General features: G+C 47.9%; 1 protein-coding gene across 1 annotated transcript; it reads right to left on the bottom strand.

Moving 5' to 3' along the window:
- Positions 1 to 2,103: 2,103 nt before the first annotated feature.
- RBM38 (RNA binding motif protein 38) lies at positions 2,104 to 16,601 on the bottom strand. The gene is made up of 4 exons (XM_054173476.1): positions 16,211 to 16,601; positions 15,382 to 15,505; positions 14,744 to 14,798; positions 2,104 to 2,673 (listed from the first exon to the last, which is right to left on the bottom strand). Exons 1-4 carry the CDS (start codon positions 16,376 to 16,378, stop codon positions 2,373 to 2,375), a joined length of 648 nt encoding a protein of 215 aa, XP_054029451.1. The 5' UTR covers positions 16,379 to 16,601; the 3' UTR covers positions 2,104 to 2,372.
- Between the last annotated feature and the right edge of the window lie 473 nt (positions 16,602 to 17,074).

The raw sequence follows: 17,074 nt of genomic DNA, 5'->3' as shown, positions 1-17,074 counted from the left end.
CCTGCGGGAGGCATGGGTTCTTGGTGAAGACAAAACCCGACATTCAGCAGTGCCCATGCCAGGCAGACACACTGCCCAAGGACGGGCACCCCATCACCATGTAGCTGTGCACAACCCAGCAGCTCCCAGGGCCCCCTCTGCCTCCAAAAGCCTCACCTTCCCCTCCTCCTTAGAAAGGCTCATGACAGGAAGAAAGAAGAATTGCTGAATAATCTCCACTCCCGACAGTACTTCAAAAGTAGGTTTCTCAGGCCAGGCTGTGATCCCTGCCAGCGCCGTGCTGGATGAGGCACTCGGCTCCTTCTCCTTTGGCAGCCCCACAGCCACATCCAGAAAGTAATTACTTAAAAAGGAAATAAATGTCACCCACATGGCTGTAAGCAAAACCCCCAGCAGGTTGAACAGAGGCCCACCAGGATCTGCGTTCTTACAGAGTATGAGCCAGGGAGGAAGGAGCTGTTTCCATTCATCGAGATGGGCTGTTTACTCTGAGGCCTACTGATGACATTAGACATGCCCACCATGTTCCTTTACGTGCAGCAGGGCTTTCATCCTGCAGCACCCTCTGCCCTCAGGACAGCTTGAGGCTTCATCATCTTCAATATATCCTGGCGCAAAATGTGCGGGGAATTCACCAACCAGTCCTGTCATAACCTCTACAGAGATGAACTAGGTAACTGGCATGAGCAAATAGAGTAATTTTACTTACTTTTAAAAACTGATACTTTAAGTTTGTAACTTTCAAAATCTGAACCCCAAATTTCTAAAGCAGGTTGGTTGGGGAAAAAGGCAAGTGCAGCCATCTCACTATCAAAAATGGGGTTGAGGGGTGTGAGCACCCTGCCAGAGCTTTGCTGTTACCTGCAGCCTGCCTGGGTCCTGCTGGGTTGGAGGTCCTCAGCAACCCATCCCTGAACCAAGACAAAGCTCCCAAATAGTGGTGCATGGGACCTGTGAGGGATGGCAGCACTCATGCCCTGCCCGTGCAATGCAGTGCTGGGTCAGGATGCAGGCAAAGCCTCTTGCCAGCCTCTCTGCACTGCACAACACATACTCCCAGCCCACCAGGAGCCCGTTCTGCTGGGTGACAGCTCAGTGTAGCCAGACCATGTCAGTTTGAAAGTACTCCCTAGTGGACTTCAGCCAAGCAAACAGGGTACCATACAGTATTGAATAATTTTAAAAGTTAAAATAGTTTATTGCTGTTCTTTGTAGAAATGCACTTAACTTACATCATCTGTTCTCTTCCTTTATTTGGCTGCTGGATTATAGGCATAGAAAGGTCACGTTTACCCATTTGTTCAGAGACACAACACCTTTCTTCTCTCTTGCTCCGCTCATGCTATTCTCCTAAGCTTCACTGACCAACAGCCCCAGCTCTGGTTTACATAAATACTGTAAATGTCTCCATAGGTTGCAGCATTGTAACAAAGGATCTACCCAAAGTAGACAAAATGTTCGGTATTCTTGGTATTTTGTTTTTTTGCATTTAAAAATATACCTAAATTTGAGATCATCTTAACAGAGTAACAATTACCATAAGAAAATAGTACAGTGCGTTGACTAAAGGAATATCCTGCTCTCCTTCAAGCCAATATTCCCTTTTGCATGTTGAAGTGATTCAGCAATTACTTTAAGAACTTTGTACCTACATACAATAATTTAGTAAAAGGAGAATTAAACAAGGCAGATACTTACTACTATTCTTCTGTCTGCAATTCACAGCTCATGCGAATAAAATCGCAATAAATATTAAAAAATAGGTTTTCTTTGTCTTTTTTTTTCCTTTTTTTTCTGTAAGGCATCTCTGAGTATTACAAAGTTTTTGTACAACCAAAAAAAAAAAAAATAAATGAAGATAAGATTGCTCTTTTCCACGTTCTCCGAGTACCTCTGTACCTCAACAGTAAAGAAGAGGATTTCAGGGTTTGATGAGGAAGGAAAGGGCAGATCGGGGCAGGGGCAGAGAGACCATGGGGGATGGAAGCAGACCGCAATGTGTGCAAGAATCTGTAGGTTTTTTTCCTGTGAAACATTTCAGTCACTTTTGGAACATCTTCAAGACAGTATCTGTCCAGACTGCAGGAAAAAAACAACAACAACAAAAAAAAAAACCCAAAAACCAACTTACCGGAAGTCCATTTTTGTAAGCACGGTCAGACTGCAACGTGGGTTTGCCCTTAACACTATAAATAGCTCAGGTATGGATATGCACCTGTGTAAAGGGGATAAAGGGATGGGGTGGTTTATTTCTCTTTTTGTTTGTCGTTGCTTTGTTTCTTTTATTGTTTCCTTGTCGCTGCTTTTCTTGTCCTAGTCATATCCTACCACTGTAAGAGATTGTCCTCGGTGGCGAAGGCATGGGCAGGGCCTCACTGCATGCGGTCAGGCTGCAGCTGCTGGGGCTGGTACTGCACGAAGGCGGTGGTGGGAGCTGCTGGGTTGCTGGCGGTGATGGGGGGCTGGACTGCGCCCGTGTAGCCATATCCCACGAAGCCGGCAGCAGGGGAGGCGGCGTAGGGGTACTGATCATAGGCAGCTGTGGTGTACTGGGAATAGGCTTGGCTGGCGGCGGTGTAGTCGATGTAGGGAGACGTGATGGACTGCACAGGGGTAGGGATCACCACGCTGGGCTGGATGATAGCTTGGGGGTAAACATAGTGAGGCGTGAGTCTGGGGAGGCAAAAGGAGAGAGTCAGCAAGGAGTTGGGCTCCCTCCAGCCTGCATGTCCCACTCCTTCACCCCCAAATTCATGTGCATCAGCCACAGAAACAGTGCTGCCCAACAGTGCTGCCCTCAAATGAGGGGTGCTGCTCTGGGTGAGGGCAATGAAAAGCAAACACTCCTAGATCCCAAGAGTGGAAGTAGTGCAAGGTGAAGCATGGAAGGCAAGAACAGACACACACCCTGGTATCCATGTCTTGTATCTTCCACTATCCAGGCTGCTGATCTTCAAAGTAACCTCCCTAGATGGCTACGACACAGCCCTTGCCTAACTGGTTCACCACATCTCTCTGGCCTCCACATTCCCTGCCTTTCCCTGCAAGTGTCCATATCCTCCAGGTCCACATTTCCCCTGCACTGCCCAAACCCTGGGAAAGGTTCCTGAGAAACCACAGCCCCTACTTGGCACCTCCCAGCACCAGGGACATCAGGTTATGCTTCTGTTGTCCCACCAACGTAGCATCCCACCAGGGATGACCATTGCCCCCAGGCACAGCTGCAGGCATTCCAGCTTGCCAGCTGTTATCAGTTACCACACATTCAAGCCTGTGTTTCCATAACACTGGGTATCTGGGGCAATGCTACAGGGTGCTTGTTGCAAAACACAAGAGATTAAATTCCGGTTTTCTTCCCTTCAGCAATACTCCTCAGTAGTGACTGTGCCAGCAGCTCCTGACCCAGCAGCAATGCCCACGTGCTCCATGAGCTTCCACATCCAGGCTCTGTGGCCAGCCAGCCCCTGGCATTTCCTCTGCCCTTTCAGTGCAGGTCCTAAAGCCCCAGCTCATTTGCCCCTGCCCTGAAGAAGCCATGCTGCCGAGAGGAACTTAACATGACCCCACTGAATTAAAGTCTATTGACTGAAAGACCCCAGAGATGATTAACGCAGGACCCAGCAATTTGCTAGAAACTCCTAATGGGAGTGGAAGAAAAGAAAAGGGCAGCAAAATGAAAGGGCTATAATTTCCACAGGGCCCACAAGAAGCTTCAAAGAGCAACAACTGGGCAAATCTGAAGGTGTAGACCCATCCACACAAACTGCTGTGGGCCAGACAAAAATGGGCAATCACACATCAACCACAGAGTGCAAACAGGATCTACCTGCATGGCCCCTGGCTGCTCTACTGTGCACAAGCTTGACAGATTAGGGGCTTAAGAAACATGGGAGTGCAGATTGTCACCAGCAAACACTGACCACTGACGGATCAGTCATGTGGACCAAAAAAAAGTGCACCCTCTGGAAAAAGTCTCTTTGGCTAGCTGCTTGCTGAATCATTTAAGGCAACAGCATGAACCAAAAGCCATTCTCCGGAGAGCTCATTCCACCCTGCCCCAAACTCCAAGCTGCTTAGGCAAGCAAAAAAGAAAACCAAGGTAAAACTCTGCAGAGAGCTTATGTAGATTCACATATTTTGGGGATTTTTGTGTGGATGTGTGACAGCACATTGTCAGCCAACCACTTTTCAAAGCCTCCCACTAGCTTTTCACAAGACAGGCCTGTATGTGCCTGAACTACTCTTTAAAGATGAGCTCAGCTGCCTGGGCAGAGGAGATCTTGCCCACTTGCCCATCTGAGCTCTGTGTTTGAAAACCCCAGCTGACTTCCCATGACCAAACACTCTGGTGCTTCATGGCCACTTGTAGCCAGGACTGGGCAGGTTCTGTCCTAGGTCTCAGCCACCACCTATGATGTACCAGCGTCCAACTGGGGCTGGTCTCTCCTATCCAGCAGCTATGGGGCTGTTTCCTTTTGCTTTACAACCAACTCTGAATGCTGCTAACCTGCTCTTCAAGCAGGAGAAAGGCATCTCACAAACAAGTACTCAGCTGAATTTTCTCTCATTTTCCCACTCACATATGCTCTTTGTTTTGTTTTTTTATCTTGAGGCAATTTGCACAATGAGAGAATGAGTGTTCTCTTCTCTGCACCCCTCCAGCAATGCTGCTGCCTCCCAAACCAGGGTTGTTAGATATATAGATGCCACCTCAAGAGGAGCATCACTAGGAGCAGCAGCCATCTCTTCTAAGGAACTGGGACTAGCCCCAACCCAGAGGTTTTCACCCTTAGGCACCAGGGGTTTATTTTGCTTCATTTTGTGTTTAAACAATGCAAAGGTGCAACACTGCTTCTCTCAGTCTGCCAGAATCTGGGGGAAGCTTTCACAGAATCACAGAATGCCTTTGCAGAGGCATTCCCTGGCACTGGCCCATGTTACCCTTAGGGGTGACATGAGTTGACCCCACACACACCTCTTGATCTACCCCTTTCAGTTTGGACTACAGCCTGCATCCTGGATTGCTGATGGATGCTCTGGCTGCTTGTTGCTTCTCCCTACATGTGGCGTCCCACTACTGAGTTTCCTGCTATTCTCAGGCTTGATAAAGTTAAAAGCACTCCACAAATACCAGAAAAACCAAATGCACAGTCCCCACACTCCTGACTCAATGAAAAACAAGAGCAGAAGCTGGAAGGAGCAGGAGCTGAGAAGGAGCACTTTTCCCGTACACAGGCACTCAGCCTCTGCCTGCAAATGACCAGGAGGACATTGAGAGCCCCAGAGCTACCCAGCCTGAGCATCATCTTGTGTGAACAGTTCTGCAGGTCACCCCCGAGTCCCTTGCATCTTTGGAGGTTGCACACCCACGTGTGAGGCTGCCAGGGTGAGTGCACACTCCCACTTCATCCCAAATAAACTCCACATGCTGGCTTTGCCATCACATGCACAGCTCCTCCAAATGTGGGCTCCATGGTGTGCTCCAGAGAGACAGCAAGTCTGCAACATCCTGCACTATTTTTTCCTCAGCAAGGAAAAATTCCAGCTTTTCAATGCTACTTTGAATAAAAAGCACCATTAGCTAGGAAGGCAATAAGAACTCCTCCACTCTGTTTCCAGAAATACATCCTGGCCCAATGCAGACACAAGCACACATCACACACCATAGCTTACTGCACTAGTGGGGGGAAAAGAAGAAAATCACACTCAGCAACTCCAGAATCTGCTTCTATGTAAAAAAGAAAGTTCTTTTGGCCTGTGGGGTTTTAATAATTTAGATAGAAATTTCAATCAAGATATTATGCAGTTTAGACTTCCAAATTAGGTGGACAGATAGTAACTTATTGATCAAAACAAAACACACAACTCAAGCTAAGGTCACTTTGATGACTTGCAGCTACAAACAAACCAAACCAGTGCAGTACAATGAAGTTCTCTGCTGGCTATGTTTAGCACCCACAGAAAGTCTTAAAATGTTTCCCCCTCCCTTCCATTACTTCTGAAGAAGATCTTTCAGGAGAAGAAGAAAAAAAAGGCAGCTCTTTTGGCATCCTTTTTCTAGAAATCAGCAAACTCTAATCTGAATTTCTACAGAGTGAGTCACATCTGTGTTTTAAGAAGCTTTTCCCTTCCTCCCTCGCTGCAGTTTGTCTCCATCCCCCACAACTGGCTCTGCCAGCCAGAAGAGAACTTCATCTAGAACACACACAATGTGATTATAAAACATCAACCAAGCGATCAGCCATGGCCACCACACAGTCATCCTGTGAACAGCAGACATAGGAGATGCTTATGGCAATAAGATTAATCGTGGGCAAAGGCCACAAAACAATCAGTGTGGGCAAACCTAAGTCTAGAGCCAAGGGTGGCTGCAGGAGGGCCTCAGGAAGGCTGTGGAGGTGCAGGAGGGCAGCCGGGCCCCCATGCTAGCCCATGCTCCTAACTACGTGGCACAATGCCACGCTGCCCCAGCAGCCAAAATTGAAAGACACAGAACAAAAGAAATGGTTACAGAGCCATTGGCAGAGGAGAGGCAGGCTTGGCTTCTGCTTTTGCTCTGCACAATATGAAGGGCAGAACAAAAGCAGCTCATTTTGTGTAGTCCTGGGTGGAGATGTTCAAATGCATCAGGTGAGGCTTGCAGCTGCCAGCACCCTCGGCTCCAGGAGGTGCTTCCTGATGAAAGAGTGAACTCTTTAAAACCTGCCTTCTCCTGGTTCTCCCCATTGCACTGGCAGGTCAGAGGTGGTTGGTGGGTATCCACAGCAGGCAGGCAGAAGGGACAAGTCAGATGGTGATGCATCCCACACCTCTTCCCAAACAGCAAGGAAGAGGAATAAGCTAATGAGGCCCTCTCCTCTCCCTCAACTGCAGCTCTACTTGCCAGAGCTCATCTCAGAGGCATTCTGTATATTTTATTGTACCAGATTTACACCTAAAACGTGTTTTAGCTGTACTTTCTTGGTGTTCCCCTCTCCTGCAGGGCTTCCTGTGCATGAGCAACGAGCAACTCCTGCAAGCCTCACAGGTTTGGGAGAACAGCAAGCAAGAGTTCCTGACCCCCTTGATCTCTGCTAGCCACAATGGGAGTTGGTTTCATTGCTTCTGGAGATGTGGGAGACAGATGGAACCCTCTGAAAGGGGGACACAGCATCACATAAACACTTTGGAAACAAGGAGGGGCACAAGGGCTCTTGGCAGACTCACAGAGATCAGCACACAAATGCCACCGCCACGACCAGCCTTTTATTCCTTGAAGAATAAAAGAAAACAGAGCCCTTTGTGTCTGCCAGCAAAGGCACAAATTCTGGCATTTGACCCCAGGAATTTGTCCTCCATTTCCACTAGAGTTGATCCATTAGCTGCTACAGGGACACCCACACTGTCACAATGTGTGATGGCAGGCTGTGTCGGGCTTCAGCTGGTACTGCAGAACAAGCTGAGCACAGGCACAGCTGTCCATGACAATATGAAAACTACCTCTGGTGAAGTAACACCTCCCACCATAGCTCAGGTAACAGATTTGAGAGTGTATTTTGAAGTGGGTTCTTGAGTTTAAAGGCACCAAACAGAAGCTGTTCTGAGAAGCACACCCCAGCAACACCAAGGAACACAGCAGCAATCCAGGAGCTCTACACTTGAATTAGCAGTGCTGCCACACCACCTTGGAGCTGGTGATGCACAGGTATCCTGATGTAACTCATGCCCAAGAACATCATTCCTGAAGGACACTCCCAAGCCAGCACTCACCTCATGGAGCCACTTTAAGTAAACCTGTGTGGAGTGGTGGTAGGCTTGTCAGAACATACCATATGGGCCCCAGTCACAATGACAGGCTGTAGAAACATGAGAAATTCAGGTCCTGTTCTTAAATCCAGACATGATGAGGAAAGGCTCCAGGCTAGAGCGTGGACAGGGCATTCCCTACCTGTCAACAAGGACTTTTGCTCAGGGAGAAGATCACAAAGAATTGATGCACCAACACTTTGGTGAAGATCAGTACATTCATTGTGCCTCAATCACTCTGCCACCCATCATCATTCACTGACAGGCTGGCTTTCAACCACTGACATGACAAATCTCAGAATCCTGAAACATCCCTTCTGAAGCTCATGAAAATGTTCTTTGAAATGTCAATGGCTTCTGCCTCATCAGCCAGCTTGAAGTAGGACATGGATGAACCCTTCAGCTCCATGGTACAGTATTTGACCCCACCTACTACACTATGACACAAACACAAAATAGCAAACCAACCAAGACAACTTCTGCTCATCTTGTAACTAATTCATCTGTTTGACTTCTACTTGTCCTCTGGCCCTGTTTCCCTGTTGGGACCAAATGTCACCATACTGGTGGCAATGATGAAGGAACAACCTTCTGCAACAGACTGTCCCAAGCTGGAATCAGTACAAGAGAAAAAGTGAGTACATTTCAGTATTCAGCCTCTGCTGCTTGAGAAAGACACGGGCCAACTTAAGGGTACAAGAGCAATCCATCATTCCAATTTCTTTTCTTTTTGGAAGGAGAGAGAAAATTTGAGGAACAGGAAGTAATGTAGTAGCTGAGAACCTACCACAGCACAGCAATGTCCTCATTTTACAGTGTCAGCACATCTTGACCTCACAATGCAACAAACTAAGGGCCCATAGCAGGGGAAGGTGGATCCCACATAAACAAGGAAGAAGAAATGCCATCTACACCCCATAGCTGGTGCAGAGGTGTGTGGAAATAATAAATCAAATAAAAACAAAACAGTTACAGACCACAGATGAGTGCATCTTCTCACAAACATCTAATCCCTCCTCTCAACTCAGAGTCCAAGATTAACACGTTGAGCTCCACCATGAGCTAGTCAAGCTCAGTAATCCACAGCTTTATCCTCTGTATCTTGCTTCCCTCGCATCCAAAGGGGGAAAAAAAACCATCCAAAACCAAAGGCATGCTGGGCCATACCAAAAACAGTTTTGGAGAAGTAGGCTGAAAAAAACCCCCACTCAGGTAACAGGAGATACTATCTGCCTGAAACAAGAGCCATCTGGCACCAAGGAAAAAGCCACATGGAAGTTTATCCACAACTAGTTAGCTATCCAGAAAAGGCAAAAGCCCTCCTCTTTGAAGTTATCAGCACACCCAAACCAGAAATGAACTGACAGAAGACACAGAAAATGCTTCACACCAGGGCACTACAGGAGATCAAGTCCCTCTGCATCAATGTGAGAAATCCCAGAGGAAGGTAGATTCACCCTGTCCACACAGGAGGAAAACCAGAGGTCCTTAGTTAAAGGAATTCTGCCTTTAACTAAGCTTTCCAGTTTTCTTCTGTAATTTTGAGAAAACCAAAGGCAGAAACATCTCTGAAGTCTTCTCAAGTACCTGGTAAGTGTTGGCATAATATATATTAAACCAACTACTTTCAATGGGTCCATTTTTTATCAGACTTTCTTGACACATAATCCCTTTCACTGACTTTAATTAAAACCATCCACATATTTGATTTATCAAAAATGCTTTTTTGGATAAGGAAGTATTTTGAAGTAGAATGCTTAAGCTATGGCAGAAGCAATGAAATATCTATTTTTGATAAAAGATTACACTAAAAAAAAAAAATCAAGTAATTTCTCAAACAAGAAAGAAATGCCACCGTAAGAGTTTCAGCGATCGCTGCTGCCAGTTGTGCCTGAACTGTTCTAGAGTGTCTATGTCATCTCTTCCACACCATTCTGCAAGCTGGAATCATGGGGAGGGGATTGTAAGCCTGCCCCTGGCAAGACTTTCCCAGCCTCCACTGCTTTGGCCAAGAACAGAGGCAGCAGCAGCTCAGCTATGACAGAGGGAAGCTGAAATGGTCAAACCTGTCAACAGGGAAATTGCAGGGGACAACCGATCCTGTTTACAGGATTTAGAGACCAAGAAATAGGAGACTCAGTTTTAACTCTGAGGCCCACAACTTTTCATCTTTTGTGATCATAGAGTATATTTAGCTCTGGCATGTAGCTTGCTCCCATCTGTGGGGAACAAGTTCTTCATGTAAGTCATATTTAGAAGTGACCCAGTGTCCTTGCTACCAAATTATCAGCACAACTGTCTAGTTCCCTTGCCGGTGTTCTCAGCTCAGAGGCAGGCTGATCAGAGCAACATTCATCATCTGAATTACTGGGCATGTGTTTAATGCTCCAGAGTTAGGACCCAGTATGCCAACAGCTGCCCAAAGGAAAGATGAGACCAAGTAGGAGCTGGACTGCTCTGAAAATTCAGATGCATGCATGAATCTGCCACACCACTACTACACGGCACCAGCCAGTTCAAAACAGGAGAACTTTACATCTGCTACTCCCCAGCTTCTGCAACAAATGGAATGGAATTAGGTCTGTGCTGCTTCTGAGGCTGCTCTTCTGCTGGTGAGCATGAAGAGCAAATCCACTGAATGTGATAGAATCATACAGAGAAGACAGCACAACCCAAGTCAACTGTGATAAAGACAAAGCTAGAGCCAGCTCAGCTTGGCTCTCCATCACACCCAGGCCTGTACCCTGACTGCACTAGAATGGCACATGGCACCCATCACCTGTCCCTTGCAAAATGCGTGCTGCTGCCTCAAGCTTGGCACACCATTTAAGTAGCCAAGTATAAGGTCAATATATCAGATCATGCTCTCCCTTGCATTGCTCTTCAGGCCTGTACGGGATGCAGGACAGGAGCAAACCAAGCCCAAATGCAAACCAAATTGCATACTGAGCCCTTAGATCTGATACCAGCATTTGTTACCTTGAAGGAAATGTTCAAGAAAATTCATAAAGTCATCTAACCTATCTGTAAACACATGGCTACTCTTAAAAACCAAACAAAAATAACCAAGAAAAAGAGCTCTGACAGGCAAGCATTTTGTCTCAATAGCAGTCATCACAGCAGCTGAAGCAGTTTGGAAAATGGATTTGAATGTTTCTTAGGAAATCACACCTCCCAAACCTTTCATGTTATTGGCACATGATCAACAACAGGTGCTGTGTACACCATCCCCAGGGAGCTCCTCATGAGCAGGTTAGGGTCCTGCTGCCAGCCAGTTCTTTGGTGCTAGTGCACCAAAGTTGGAAGTTGGAGCACAGGGAATGCCAGCTGACAGGGGCTGAACAGAGCAAGGCCAGAGTGTGCTGGTTTATAAAGCATAACCACAGAAAAGATGAAAGTTTGTTTCCTTCTATTTTTAACCCAATAGAGACGTTTTAAGGACAAACAGCTGCAAGGGAGGGTGGGCTGACACAAAGAGGGACTTTCTTCACATCTTAACCCCAACAACAATACAATGACATTTCACCTCAGGTAAGTTTAACTTTCTGATACTGCCTGAAACCAAATGTGGACCAGAATCTGAGGGTCAAGGACTTGCAGCGAGGTCTCTGGAGCAACATCTAACATGCAGATACGGAAAGAGCTAGATCCTGCTGCAAGAGACAGCTGCCTGCTTCCAAGAGCTCAGTCCCTGACGCAGTCACTGGTAGATCTCCCACACAGATAGCTCCTCTGCTGAGGCACAGCCACAAGAATGCATCTGCCAGATGCTGCTCAAGTCCAGAGCAGCAAGCATGGCTAAGAGGAGAACCTGGGAATCCCCATTCCCTGCACAGGCTCAAGCCCGTCTCAGACACTGGAGTCACAGAGAGAGGGGCACCAAGCAGCTCTGCTACATCACCATGTTCTACTCCTGGTCAAGGGGTGTACACAATCGCTCCTACCAGCTTCCAAGAAGTTTCATATTTTCTCAGAATTTCTTAAAAGGCACACTGCTGCAGGAAGAGAGCTCCAAAGCTCTCCCCCCTTCTCTGATTGTGTGAGCACAGCTCTGTGATGGCTGCAGGGACATGCTGCGGCATCATCAGCTGCCTCCCAGCAAAGCAGTCTGTAAGCTCCAGGCTAAGCCCTCAGGCCTAATGCTGCTTCCCTAAACTCAGAGACCAGATCTCTGAGTCACCCTGACACAGATGCCTCCTTTGCCTTGCACTACTGTTAAGATCTCAGGTTATGACAATCTCGAGACTGCTTTTCAAACCAGGATTTACTATCGACTCCGTGCTGTCTGCTGTGTGAGTGCCTCCCCAGTTGGGACAGCAGGAGGAAGGAGAAAGGCTCTTCATGGTTTCTCTTTCTGTTCCGCATACCCCAGGCAGTATTTACAGCTGCATTTGGGTACCTGGGGCTGGGGGGAAACCTTCAGTTTATAAATAAACCTGACTGATGTTTGGGTAATTTTCATAGTTTCCATTCATTTCAGCTTTCACCAAAAGCTGCATTTTGTGGCTTGACAGCTGGAACATGACTGGCTGATTTTCTCTTATTTAACTTCCCAGCAGTCAATGGGATGCTCATTTATGCCAGGTTCAGCTTGCACACCTAGAACCCCATGTCCCATAACAATGGGTCTTTGGAAACCACATGCCAACCCCTCGTCGCAATCACTTGTGGAGACAGGAACTACAGGAGGGAGAACCAGGCAACATCTTACACCATAGGCAAAGCAGACAACCCACTGAGCTTCACTTGGGGAAGGTCAGGATGCACCTCTCACTGTGCAGAGTAAATGGGCAACAGCAATTTGATAAAGCTTTCAAAGGCAGACAGACCTTGATAAATTCCTTGTCCATTCTCAAATCCCACAAAAGGCCAAGGAAATTGTGGGCTCAAAGGAATGTAAGAGTGGAGCTTGGCAGGCTCTTAATTTTGCTGGTCCACCGATGAGACAAAACAGGGAACTGGCAGCCAATCTCTGTTGATTGGCTGAGCACCTATGCTTTGCTCAGAAGCAAGAGAGCAACTCCAGTCATGGTGTTCAGGTAAATGGCTCCCTATTTTTGTCAAGTCTACATTTCTAGTGACTGCTGCTGAACGCAATGAAACTGTTTACGGATGCTTGCAAATAATGATATATAATCCTCTCCCTCCAACCCTCCAGTTCTCCTGGTTCCTGTCTCTTGGCATCTGATAAATAATTTATAGTGCTCTCTGCTGTATGTGCTAACTGCAGCTCTGCTGGTTTAATGATGAAACCAATGCCTAAGAACTGGAACAGTAACTGTCTAGATCACAAGGGAACATGCAGTTAGTTGATACTCCTGTATGTAAAACCAAAAGCAAACTGTTTAAAAAGAGAAATTGAGTTTTCCAGAGCTGCAGGGCTGCAGCTGCTAGGTAGGAAGGGCACCCACAGAACAGAAGATTATCTTCAAGAGGAACAGGCACACACCATCACTCCTGCCAGCACCAGAAGTTTAACATGCTTCACCATTTTGCTTTTCTCTGTTAGCACGCATGGCAAAACTCTTTAACAGGCTGGCTTTAATATCAACTTTCTGTGCCATATGAAAAACCTCTAGGCTTCACATCTTGACAGTACTGCTGCTGCCTACTTCATAGGCTAAGGCAGTTATTGTAGCTCCCATGCAAAGAGAGCTATTAAAATGCAGCATCTTGTCTGTGTAACTAGCAGGGCTCTTGCACCAAAAAAAAAGACTGTTCATTTCATGACAGATGTTCTTTGGGTCTTTCCAGCAGAGCCATAAACACTTAGGAAAACTGGCATGTTTGAACCATACACAGCACTCGTACACTGGGTGTGCACTATTGTGGCAACATAGTCTCTTACAACTCGCTAGAATGAGATTACCCAGGCAGCTGGCAATTGCAGCCATGAGGACAGAGGAGTGAAAGTTTCTGTTTTGTTGTTAGTAGATTTTTTTCTTTTAAAGAAAAAAAACCAAAGCAAAGCAAAGCACGCACACACACACACAAAAAAAATCAACACTCCCCCAAAAACCCCCAAAAGCAGAGAGCAGGAAAGGGCTGAAGGGCTTCTGTTGACAAAGGCAAAAATCCCATCTATTTATATTAGAGTCACACAAAAACCACAACAGAGCAGTGCTCAAAAGCTTTAAAAAAAGAAATTTAAATGCACCTACTTTCTTAATGCTCTCAGAAAATAATAATAAACCCCCCCTATCAATATTCACTTTCTGAAATGGTGTAAAAAAAGAACTGCATCAATCATTAAACAGTTAAATGAAGGCAGTATGACAGTCACTATTGTTCTCGTGAAGCACACTTGTCTTTTGCCGAGCAGCTGCCAGATCCTATTAGATGTATAAAAAGAGGACTTTTCTAACCGAGTAGGGATGGTATAAGCTATTGAAAACAGCAGACAAAAGCCCACTTTTGCAGCCTATTCAAGCCTTGTATAACATCTGTCCAAAATCAATTTTTGACCTAATGTTACTTTCATTAAGTAACAGACTTTGGTTCCAATGCAATTTGTTTTCTAGGATAAAACTGTACCCTGAGCATTACTACGTGGGAAATGGCACAGAGGAAGCACAAGATCTTACTTAAGATACATGAGGACAGAATTTGCTTAATTGCTTTGACACCTTAAGTATTATAATAGAGAAACTATTTTCCATTTATTTGAATGCTTGTGAATTCTTGAAGTTGGCACAGCAGCAAGCACTGCACTGGGTTTATTATGACTAAGACTTACTGAAGATAAAGGAAGATCTTTGGGAATTACATTAAAGTTGACAAATGCAGAGAAGTTCTGAAATCTTCACCAGAAATAAAGCACTCCCAACATTAGCAACAGCTGTTAAAACTGTCCACTCTTGACAGCTGATAGGGGGGTTTTCCCACACATTTTAAATAACGAGGAAGTTGATTCATGAATTTGATTTCAAACAGACTGTTAAGAAACATTTCCACTTACCCAAAGGGTCTCTGAATGAAGGCTGGATGGAGCTGCTGCACACCTATGGTAAAACCTGAAAAAAAGTCAAAAAAAAAGAGAAATATTAATGAACAGCATGCATTGTACCATTCCACTCACATTATCCAGGCACATTTATCCCTCAGACCACATGTATGTGCATTTTATCCGCTATGCGTGTGAGCAAATTCAGAGCCCCACGTAGAAGTAAGCAGTGTGTGTGATAAAAACAAGGACCAGATGGGAAATCAGACTGGAGAAGAGTGTGAAAGTGCTGTCATGGAACAGTGGGATATAATGCTTTATTTTACATACTGGGTCCTGTGGCCATTACACCAAAGGATGGAATGAAGAAACAGATCTGTCAATACTGACGCAAAGAACATGATAACAAAACCAGATTAGCCATGGAAGAAAATGGTTATATGAACTTAGGCGCACAACACTAGTGTGACTGGGACAAGCAAGAAAATACGGAAGAGAGGCAACTGGACTATACAGTATCCTCAGTCAACAATCAGAACTGTGAGTGATGAGCGCACATCATCAGATCAGGTGATTCCAGCCTGAGCAACTTGTTTCCTGGTCTTGCAAGTTATTCTAATATATAGAGAGATGAGATCTCCTGGATGCCTCACCAGTTTGAATACTTCTTGGTTTTGCTCCCAAATATGCCAGGTTGACGTTTGCTTTCCTGCCGTCAATGATGGGGTTGGGGTCTTTGCATGCTCTTTCAGCTGCAGCTCTGTCTGCCATGGTCACCTGAAATTAAGCACAGCCCTGTTTATAGCAACAGCACTTTATAAACACTCCAGCAACAGGCACTAAGTGGAGTTTATTTATTGTTCTATTTCGGATCGGGAACTAAACTCCTCTAAGCAGCGAGATGGGAAAGGCTCCTGGGGACTTGACAGAAAAAAGGGCTCCCCCCTCGCACAGTGACTCTGTTGGGCTGTCGCCAGTTGTTTTCCCGTGCTTTTCCACCTCCTCCCCTCTGCTGTTGGAAGAAGTTGGTGGAACCAGTCCCAGGACTCCCGAAGCAGCGGCATTTGAGGGGGCTGGCAGCTGCCGATTACGGTGCTAAGCGAGGGCTCGGGTCGCGGCTATGAAGTCCGCAAAGAAACAAGGCGACGGGACGGAGGGAAGGTGCTGAAATGAACGGCACGATCGCGGCGGGTATGGAGGATGTCCCCCCACCGAGGGGCCTTCCTCCCGGGCCCCCTGCCCCAGCTTTTGTCCTGGCCGAGCAACCCCCCTCCCGCTCGCACTGGGCACACCCTCCTCGGGCCCCATCGCAGGAACGGGACGGGCGACAGCACCGAGCCACTCCGGAGGGGGTCTGGCGGCCCGGGGACTCCGCTGTCAGCCCCCATCCCCCGGGCGTGCCGGGGGGGAGCAGAACCGCCGCCCGGCCCGTCGGGAAGTAGAGCGGGACGGAGGGGCGCAAACGCGAGGAGCGACACTTACAAAGCCATATCCCCGGGATTTGCCCGTCTGCCGGTCGGTGATCACCACCGCCTCCTCGATATCCCCGAAGACCTCGAAGTACTTCCTGAGGGAGGAGTCGGTGGTGTGGTAGGGCAGCCCCCCGACGAAGATCTTGGTGAAGGTGGTGTCCTTCTGCACGGTGTGCATGGTGCCGGGCGCGGCCGGTCACAGCCGGCATCCACCCCGCGCCGCCGGCGACGAGAAGAAACACCCCCACACCACCCCTCGGAGCCCCCACGGCGGCCGAAGGGAGCGGGGCAGCGGCTGGCTGCCAGGGGCCTACAGCCGGTTCATGGCCGCGCTTTGTCCCGGGAGCGCGGGCGGCACCGCGCCCTCCCGCCGGTGCCGGTGAGTAGCGGCCGCCCGCTGCAGCCGCCGCCTTTGTAGGGCCGCGCCCGCCCCGCCCCGTTCCGCCCCGCTCCGCGCAGGGGTGCTCGGGGCGCGTAGTCCGGTACCGCGGCCCTGACGGCGGGCGGCCCTGCGAGGGATCGCCGAGACCAGCGGCCGGTGCCCCTACGGCGGCAGAGCTGTCCCCGACCCAGCCGTGGAGCTGCCTCGCTCCACAGGGAGTGGCCCTGCGGGCCGTGCCGTCCATGCACACAGAACACCCTGCGGGCACTGGGGCCCCCGCCGGGCCCTGCCGATGCCCGGGGTGCCCTGCGGGCGCCCCCTCAGTGCAAACCTGTCCCAGACTACAAGTCCCGGCGGCTCCCGGGGATACCGAGGGGTACAGGTGGGAGGTGAAGGCGAGGTGACTGCTCCCGCGGGAGCCCGCCAAAGAAAACCGCCTCGAAATAGTTTGTTTTTCACGACTCCTTCCCTCTTTTCAATTGCACAATAATA

Source organism: Dryobates pubescens, chromosome 26, assembly GCF_014839835.1.
Source record: "Dryobates pubescens isolate bDryPub1 chromosome 26, bDryPub1.pri, whole genome shotgun sequence".
In the NCBI taxonomy this organism is placed as follows: Eukaryota; Metazoa; Chordata; class Aves; order Piciformes; family Picidae; genus Dryobates; species Dryobates pubescens.
The sequence above is the reverse complement of the archived record's forward strand: the minus strand, read 5'-3'. Positions and strand labels throughout refer to the sequence as shown.

Bases quoted from the DNA above. Each gene is read 5' to 3' on its own strand.
- RBM38 (XM_054173476.1), bottom strand. From the start codon at position 16,378: ATGCACACCGTGCAGAAGGACACCACCTTCACCAAGATCTTCGTCGGG. The intron at 15,506-16,210 runs GTAAGTGTCGCT...GCTTAATTTCAG, and splicing joins AATCCCGGGGATATGGCTTT to GTGACCATGGCAGACAGAGC. The intron at 2,674-14,743 runs GTAAGTGGAAAT...TTGCCTCCCCAG, and splicing joins TTCATTCAGAGACCCTTTGG to ACTCACGCCTCACTATGTTT.